The 9,515-nt window shown below is 42.6% G+C and overlaps 1 protein-coding gene and 1 long non-coding RNA gene across 4 annotated transcripts in view; one reads left to right on the forward strand and one right to left on the reverse strand.

The window, feature by feature from the left end:
* The window catches only part of Fbxo25 (F-box protein 25), a 31,543-nt gene extending 23,619 nt beyond the window's left edge, over nt 1-7,924 (forward strand). For 2 of the 3 annotated variants that reach the window (XM_048331000.1, XM_048330999.1), the window contains exons 9-11: nt 2,857-3,000; nt 6,330-6,356; nt 7,068-7,924. In XM_048331000.1, the coding sequence (XP_048186957.1) occupies nt 2,857-3,000; nt 6,330-6,356; nt 7,068-7,157 (261 nt within the window). In that variant the 3' untranslated portion in view covers nt 7,158-7,924. The remainder of the gene's footprint in view (nt 1-2,856; nt 3,001-6,329; nt 6,357-7,067) is intronic. The other variant, XM_048331002.1, reaches the window with a different exon arrangement.
* Nucleotides 1,910-2,916, reverse strand: LOC125339738. The gene is made up of 3 exons (XR_007208591.1): nt 2,800-2,916; nt 2,322-2,691; nt 1,910-2,093 (listed from the first exon to the last, which is right to left on the reverse strand). It is a non-coding gene; the product is annotated as an uncharacterized LOC125339738 (long non-coding RNA).
* Nucleotides 7,925-9,515: the final 1,591 nt, after the last annotated feature.

Below are 9,515 nucleotides of genomic sequence, written 5' to 3' on the forward strand. Positions count from 1 at the left end.
ATTCACAGGGTCAGCTAGGAAGACCAGAAGGAGCAGTAGGATCTGCCCAGGGAAGGGGGGCTGGGAAGAGGGCCTCAAGCAGATATACAGGGGGACACCTCCAAGGACCCAGAGCATGTATGTGAGAGCTTGGGGAGAAGAGGATCCCACAGGCTTACAGAATGGCCCTGTCAGAGGGATGGATGAAGAGGACAAAGGGTGCTTTTGATGGGGCTTTGCAGAAGCTAAGGCCTGAAGACTGGTCAGTGACCTTTTAAGAGAGAAGGGAAAGAATTAGGCTACTCATCTGAACAGGAAGTACCTTTCCAAATGCATTCCTGGACATGTTGGCCATCCTCTCTCCCCACACCCTTCCCTAGTGTCTGGTAACCATTATTTGATACTCTATCTCTGAGATGAACTATGTCACATTCTAAATTTGTATTGGAAATGGTAGATTTCCTTAATAATCTCTTGAAGGGAGGATGTAGAACTGAGGAAAAGGGGATAAATAAATGTTTGTCTGGGCTAGACCCCATGTATCACATATGCCTGGGACCTCCCTCCAAGGTTATCCACAGGGAGAGGTGCCAGGGCTGTGACTAATGTACTGAGCCCAGACTAGACTGTGTATGAAGTATGTATGCTAAACCCCGGTGGCATCTTAAGGATGTCCACTGATAACTCTGAAGTCTTGAAATTCCTTAAAGAAGCTAAATACTTGTTCTGCACCAATATTTTATGTCCCAATAGAAGTTAGGTTACAAGTTGGAATTAGCACTTACAGGTGCAAACTTTTTTTGGCTGAACTACAAAATAGCATTCAAAAGATAATAATAATCACCTGATTTTTTAGGGCTTGGTGAATAACAGACCCTAAATAAAAGAAGCATCTTAGAAACAACTTCTTTGGAAACTACACAGGTTAGGCAGCCTCTCACAGTGAAAGAACAAGCACCATCCACAGTCTAAACTGACACTGGAAGGGGGCCACTCATAAGACATGACTCAAACTCCTGGTGTAGATATGAGATTCCAGTTCAGAATGATCACAAATAGATATTTTGGAGAAAATCATTGATGTGTGAGCACTCCTTCAGGACAATGATGGGGGACAGACTTAAGATGGGGGAGCTAATGTCTCAGTGATGCTTGAAGGATATAGAAGTTTATACAGCCTAGGCTGTGGCTAGTCCTCTTTATTTATCTTTTCTTGAGTCCAAGACTGGACTCAAACTTTGTGCCTAGCACTTTTCCTCATTGGCTAGTGCTCTACCAGTTGAGCCACGCCTCTACTGCCAGGTCCTCTTGATTTTTCAGACTGTCCTCTTTTAAAATTTTATTTAAAACAAGAATTCCTCATAATTTCCAAACAAAGTCCTCAAAAGGCATGAATGAGTATGAGTGTTTTTAGTTATAAAATGCAAAGCACACTTGGCAGCAGCAACCCTCATCAAGGGCATCATTTTGCAAATAAGAAAGTTATGAAAACAGTTTGTGTCTGTGTATAACATACATAAGATTTACCTAGTTGTATACTTTGCTATCCCATCACCAGACCTTGTTGCACCTTAATACCGCCAAGTTTAGGGCAGGATTATTGCCTTACAAGGAACCCCATACCCTTCCCCAGTCCCTAATCTACTTTTCATCTCTGGGTTGCTGTGGTCTTGATGATTGACATGAGTCAAAAAGTAAACTCCACTTAAGATTTTATGACTGGTTTGTTGTTCCCCTTAGCATAATGTCCTTCAGGCTGGATGTGGTAATATGAAGGAGAATGCCATTCCTTTTAGGGCAAAATTAAATTCTGCTCTGTGGATAAACCATGTTTCATTTATCCATTCACCAGGCATTTGGTTTGCTTCCACTTTGCTTCTACCTGTTTTGTTTTTGTTACCGGGAGCATGCATTGATAACCTTGTAAATAGGTGCATTATCTTTTCTCTCAGGTGGTTTCCTAGGCCTGGAAATGCAGGTCAAATAGTGACTGTTTAGCCTTGGGATAAATTCCAGTCAGTTTCTCACAGTGGCTACATTATTTTGTACTTCCCCCAGCAGTACAAGGTCCCCATTCTCCATGCCCTCCCTTGCATGTGCTGTTGTCTGACTTTCTGGCTAGGTTTTTTTTTTTGTGTTTTTTTTTCCAGTCCTGGGGCATGGACTCAGGGCCTGAGCACTGTCCCTGGCTTCTTTTTGCTCAAGGCTAGCACTCTACCACTTGAGCCACAGTGCCCCTTCTGGATTTTTCTATATATGTGGTGCTAAGGAATTGAACCCAGGGCTTCATGTATGCGAGGCAAGCACTCTACCACTAGGCCATATTCCCAGCACTGTCTGACTTTCTGATTGCAGCCGTCCTCATGGTACAAAGTGGCATCTCAGCACCATCCCTAACAAGCAAAGTGGATCTTGGTATCCTCTCTGACAGACGGTTGTTGTCTCCTCATGAGGTCATTGGCTGTGTCTGTGTCTCATCTGAAGTACATTGCTACATAGTTTACACGAATCCTTTATCAGGCATATAATACCTGTTGGTTATTTTACATATCACAGACATTATTCCACTGTGAGTCTTAAGATTTGTCTCCGAGCTGCTTGCTATCACACAAGTACTCCATGATTTATTTCACTTAGTGACTTAATCCAAGTAACTTTAATTTCAAATAATAAATGCTTCATGTACTACACTGTCTTAAAAAAAAAACAAAACTAAGGCTGGGAATGTGGCTTAGTGGCCTAACATCCATGAAGCCCTGGGTTCAATTCCTCAATTCCTAGGGCTTTGAGCAAGCCCCAGGACTGGCAAAAAACAAAAACAAGTGCCTATTATGTGTTTTGAAAATTCTGATTCTAAACAGAATTTTGTTTGTTTAGTTTTGTAGACATTTGATCCTTTCAGAAAAAGGTCATATTGAATGGAAGTTGATGTATTTTACACTTCAGAAATACTACCCAACTAAAGAACAGTATGGAGACACTTTGCATTTCTGTCGGCACTGCAGCATTCTCTTTTGGAAGGTAATGTTTTTAAATATACTCTTGGAATTAGAGGATTGGAATGTGGGGAAACATACTTTTCACCTATATTTCAAGTGGAAAAAGAGGTAAGAATTGGAAAAAGTGTTTGTAATGAGAAACTTAGATACATTTTACCAAATCTAAGGAAAGGGAAGAGGGGGCCATAAAAACACATACTTGTGCTTTGGGTCAGCAGTGAGGAAAACTAGATGCTGTACTCCTTGTTGTAAATGTGGGTACTAAGACAGGAAGGCACAGGTGAGACTCCTGCCTGCTCCTGGGAAGAGCTCTGGGAGCCACAGACCCTCTTCTGTCACCAGAGGAAGACTCATTTCCTCATCTTCATATGCTTGACCTCCGGTAACCCATCTGGAACACGGGGCCGTCATCTAAAAGGGCCAGGACAAGCCTTGATCCTCTTTTTCTCAAAGCCAAGTTTTGTTTTGGTTTGGTTTTTAGAGCAAAAGGGTCATAAGGAAATATAGTCTTGAAGTGCTTTTCTCATTAGGGGATCAAAACATAACCAGACTTGGGAACTAGAGGATCACATCTGTAATCCTAGCTACTCAGAGGCTGAGATCTGAGAATCAAGGTTCAAAACCAGCCCAAGGAGACAAACTCTTGAGATTCTTATCTCCAATTAATAAGCAAAAAAGGCAGAAGTGGATGTGTGGCTCAGGTGGTAGAGCAACCTTGAAGAAAAAAGTCAAGCAGGAGTCAGAGGCCCTGTGTGCAAGCCCCAGTACCAGCATACATACCACTTACTGGTGCTATCATTACTTATTTGTAAGGTTGACCCTCTACTGAAAAACCTACAAGCATTGTCTTTAGCAGTGTTCTTCTCCAAAGGATAAATTGAGAGCCCTTTTCCCTGTCACTTGTTATGTTTCTGATCTCACCACCTACTCTGTCTCTGATGATCACATGCTTCCCATGGTCAAAGGAACCAAAGTATACCACTTGTTAGACAATTTATTTTGTGGGCACATTAATATGAATGTACCCTTGAATCTATTCCATGGTTTGCCTGACATTTGAGACCACACTATGGGAGAAATGTTGGCTGAGAATCTCTACCCACACTGCCACTGGGAAGGGCCCCTTCATGGCTGCCCCAACACCAGCGGAGGCTTAGTTTCTCAAGGAGCCAGCTTTCTCAGCTTCTAAGTTTGGGGACATGAAGCTTTTGCCAGGTAGGAAGCATAAGATATTTTGATCTCTGATTGTTTCTTTTGCTGTATATTCTTCTTAATTTGTCATCTGATGGGTCATAAGGCACACTATAGATTGTTGGAAATGAGACAACAGCTTTTCATACTTTTCATTTCAAATTCTAGCAAATTATAATAGTGTGACTTTTATTTTTAGGCTCCTAAGCAGATAACTGAAGATACTGAGGTTTTCTTGTTTTATCAGTACCAGTGTTAAGCAGCAATTGAAAATAGTAGGTGTTGGTACCTCCAGCAAAAAACAGCTTAGGAGACCATTTCTCATATCTGATTTATTGTTCTGTGCCAGAGTGTGGCCCTTATTTTTCCTCAAAATGTTTTAGGTATGTAAACTGTCTTTGCATCAGTAGGGCTGTTCTCCAGAATGCTCTCTCAAGATCAGGAACATCCATGTTCAGATTAATTCTAAGTTCTTCAGTGTGGTAATGGATAGATGCACAGAAGATGGCCTTCCTCTACTCTCAAAACACAGGTGCCTATGGACAGAAGAGGCTCCATGTGTGGAGCCAGCTCACACTCACTTTGATATCCATTCACTTGGGCTTAGGTTGCTTTCAGCAGCTCCTTTCAGGACTAGAACATAGGACATGTCTTCTGTTATAGAGTCAAAGCAGATGATATACTCTACTGTCTAGTTTTAATTAATACTTCTAAGCAGATTATTTTATAGAAAGCTTTCAGTTTTGTATGTAATGTAAATATTTTTCTTAGAACAATTCCCAAGAACATTGGAGCACTCTGTCTACTAAGTGAAAAAACACAAACACATACTTTCTCCTCAGTTTTTATGTTGCTTGGCAGTATAAGAATATGCTGCTGCTGAAGTCTCCATAAATAATGTAAGCTCTGATTTTTTAAAATAGAGATGTTGTTTTGTGCTTTTCTGAAGAATCAGCCTGAAAACTTTTATATTTAGTGACCCATTGTATGGTCATGTCATAAAAATCAGAACAAGTCCTTCCTGATGAAGAGTCTGCTGGTTCTAAGAAATACCTCTTTTGCCTGGAGGGTGAGTGGAGCTGCACATGGCAGGTGACCATGGCCACAGAGAGTCCACGTGGCACTGCTACTTCACCCACCAACCTACCTCTGTTTTAAGTGTAAAGAAGATTGCTTTCCTACCTTAATTCCTGAAGCACTCAGATACTTCCCCTCTGCCACATTTTGCCCCACGATGCTATTCAAGGGTAGCAGCCTATGTAGAAAGCACAGATATGAATCTGTCAAGCCCAAGCCATCACAGCCTCCTTGCCTCTGTAAATGATGTAGTGGGCCTCAGGAAAGTATCTAGTTTGCCTTCCAATATAGTGTGGGACCAAAAGGCAATCAAGCCTATGAAGAAGTGGATAAACAGTAGCTAGCTCTCACTGGCCCCAGTTGGGGTCGGGAGCCACAGTGTGGCTCTATTACCATCTTGGCTTGTGCTAGGCCTGTTGCTGTGTTTGACAGTGCCCACTTGTCCTTGTGGGGCTCCTTCATCTGCTCCAAAGCTGGTTTTGCTTCTGCTCCAGCTTCACTATATTGGAGTGCTTATTGTTAACTTCCTACCTGCCTCTAAATACCAGGTCCATGGCCCCCACGCAAGCCACTGGGCACTATAAGCCTCAATGTGTGCATGTTTCCATCCTAGTCCTTGATCTCCAACTATGCAAAACCTATCAGAACATCTCTGGATTCATAGGGTAAGCTAGGGAAGCCAGGGCTAAGACATAGGGTTTCCATGCCCCTTTCTTATCTTGGTAGATCAGTTGCTAAAAGAGAGGACTGGACACCTAGCAGTGATCCTGAGGGCCATGTAGGTGCCAGGAGCCAATGTGGCTTCCTGAGTTGTCTATTTGAGATAGTTAAAGGAAATAGGAATGTTTCTTCTGACTTGAGACCGTCTTCAAATCATAAAAGGATTTGGGGTATCTCATGGTGACATGTGTTGTCATTGTTTTATAGTGGCCAGACTTAGGTACCTGGGGTTTACTTACTTACTTTCACAGACTATACCTCAAACATAAATACCTAACTACATCTGGCTCTTTCTAATGGTGATTTTCCCTTTTTCCTCCATTGGCTGCATTACTTGCTGACTCTTTCTTCACGATCTCAAAGGACTACCACCTTGCTTGGTTGTTCAAGGTACTTCCTGTTGCCATGCATGCTGTTCCACCTTGTGCATTGTCCTTACCCTGAAGATAACAGTCTTGCATAGGTCACAGTGCCCACTGGCAATGGCAGACTTGTCCCTGAAAGCTGACATGGGAGTACACACAGCCTCACCATGGTCTGGAAGGGGCCAGCGAGAGCATGGCCCACTCAGCCTCCTGAGATGGTGTCAGTTCGTGTGTGTATGTGTGTGCGTGTGTGTGTGCGTGCATGCGTTTTCCTTTTTCACTGCTATAAAAATACCATTTCTGCTCCTTAATTGTGAGTATTCTACCAGCTCCCTCACACCTATGCTAGGGGCAGTGCTTATGGGGTCCCGTCTGTCCTGTCTCTAGACAGCCCCCCCCCCCCCCACACACACACACAATCCCTGAGTCTGTGCAACAAAGGAAAGCAGGTTATCTGGGGCCAGGAGGCAGGATGCAGAGGGGTGGATTCTAGGGATCCAGAGATCATAAACTCCCGCATTTCACATAGACTGCCTCGTGATGTTGCCTCCTGTTCCATCTCAGTAGGCCCCTGGGGGCTACTGCACACTGGGGCTGGCTGCGCTTGTAACTAGTCCCAGCTGAGACATCTGTGTAGTGTAGGCCAGGGTCCACTGAATAAAATGCTGGTGAACTCTAGAAACTTGACTGACAGGGATGACAATGCATCCTAACCTGCCTCCTTCCCTCCCCACAGGACTCAGGTCACCCCTGCACTGCTGCTGACCCTGACAGCTGCTTCACGCCTGTGTCCCCACAGCACTTCATCGACCTCTTCAAGTTTTAACAGCCACCCTCAGCCCTGTTGTCTTTGTCTGAACTTGTACTTTGTGTTTGCTGTACATAGCTGGTAGTAAGTGTTCTCTGTGGCCAACAGCAATGATGGAGTCTGTGTAGCAGCATCTTTGAGGTCTGTGCTTATAGAAAGAACCAGAAAGAAGATGGGAAATGTCCCTCAGTGACTGTGCAGTGAAAATGCACTATTGTACGTTTCCATCTTTCAAGAATTGAGACACTGCAAACCATTTGTACTTTCAGGAAATTTTTTTCTAAGCTTATTAAAATTTGCAATTTTGTATATTTATAGGTATGGATCAGAAAAAGATTTTGGATATTCAGTCCCATGTTCTGTGCTGAACTGACCCAAACAACCAAGAATATGCTTCCTAATTTTCAAGTTATAATATCTCATCTGAAAGTAATTGAGGTGGAGAACTAAGTAACTAACCTTGTAAATACATTGTGCAGAATATTTATTTTTCCTATGGTATATTTTCACAGCTGCATTAGCTGTACCCACATGTGCCCTCTTTGAGTTCAAAACAACTGTAGGGAAATGGCGGGCACATTCCAGTCACTTGGCTTGTGGATGACTGTACACCAGTGGTCCATAGTCAGCAGTGTCTGGTCTCTGTTCCTTCCAGGTGCCCTGCCATAGAGCTGGGCTGTGGGGCCCAAACCACAGTAGACCCTCTGCCAAGGAATTGGAAACCATCTAGGGAGGTCTAGGCCTGACTTGTGTAGGAAACACAATAGACCATGTTTATCTGTTGATTAATCTTCATCAGGTATGATTCTTAATGAAAATATGTGTTGTCTGTGAAATATTGTTTTATTTTTAAATAGTGCATGTCCATTTTAGATTTTGAAAATAAAGTTATATAAAATAAAATTAAAATCACACTTATTTCTGTCACACAGAGATAATACGCTTGCCAGAAAGGAAAAACTATCACTCAGTTGCCATAGTATTCAAATGTATACTTCTATTTTTAACCAGATGGGAAGACCTAACCATCATTAATATTTTCTTATACAAGCATATCAAAATTTGTAGCCACATATCTATAAATAAATAGGGCAAATATTTTGGATTTCCAGCCTCACATTCTGTGCAGACCTGACATAATGGCCATGACCAGCTCCTTATTGTCAAATTAGTTTCCTTGCAGACACAATGTACACACTTGGCCTCTTTATGCTTTGGACTCAGTTTTTCATAAAACCAGAAGCTTCATGTCTGTTGCTTGATAACCAGGAGCATTTGCCTACATCTTAAACACCATTTGAAAACAGCGTTGCAAAACTTTACCCTATCAGAGCAGCCTCAGCAAGCGTCTCCGCTTTTCTGGGGAGTATTAGTGGCTGAAGAGTGCCACGTGCATTCAGACTGCATGGTTCCATTTCAGTAAGTGAAGCTTAGACACAGGCTTATTGTGAGGTTCAACATGCTGTCTGTATGGCTGTATTTTATGCATCTTTGCTTTATTTTAGTTTTGTCTTTTTTTATATTTTCTTAAAAGTTAGCTACTCAGGAGGCTGGGATCTGAAGATCGTGGTTCAAAGCCAGTCTGGGCTAGAAAGTCCTTGAGACTTATTTCCTATAAACTGCCAAAAAGCCAGTTCAAGTGGTAGTGTGCTAGGCTTGAGGGAAAAAAAGGCCCAAAGTTCAAGCCCCAGGACTGGCATGCATGCACACAAACACACACACACAAAATCATATTGTCCTCCTGAAATTGCTGTTCTTTCTCCTAAGTAGTCATAACTGAATTGTTCTGATGCTATTTGTGCTGTACAGTCACAAATAAGTGCATTAATTCATAGAAATAGCACATTCTCTCGGAAAAAAACACACACACAACGATATTGACCATATTAGGGAGGATCCCAGTCATACCATTCCATTCCATAGGCACATTTTCAGACTCCAGCAGTTCCGACAAATCCTAAGTGTGTGTCGGTGTGCCTCTAAAGGTGAGTATCAGAGACACATGTGAGAAGGTTTACTTTATGTTGCCTGAGAGAGGAGGAAACAGGCTCTTAAAATTCAAGCAGCACTGGAGCATTGGGGGCTGTTTACAGAGGTCAGCTGGCCCACTCAAAGGCATGATTGAACATAGTTTGTTAAAGGGCCTTAAGAAAGCAGGGACAACCATTCTCGTTGGGACACACTCAACATTGATCCATTTATTTACTTGTCCTGAAGTGGAGTTAACCAGACATTGAGAAAAAGACCAGAAAGTGAGAAGCTCCCTACCTGCAGTGACTTTATGTGGGGCAGGAGATTGGTGACTGCTGTCACTTGTCCTGCCTCATGGAATCAATGAAGACATGTAAGTCAGAAGGCCAGGGGTCCTCTCTGCAG

Source organism: Perognathus longimembris, chromosome 21 (assembly GCF_023159225.1).
Source record: "Perognathus longimembris pacificus isolate PPM17 chromosome 21, ASM2315922v1, whole genome shotgun sequence".
Lineage (NCBI taxonomy): Eukaryota > Metazoa > Chordata > Mammalia > Rodentia > Heteromyidae > Perognathus > Perognathus longimembris.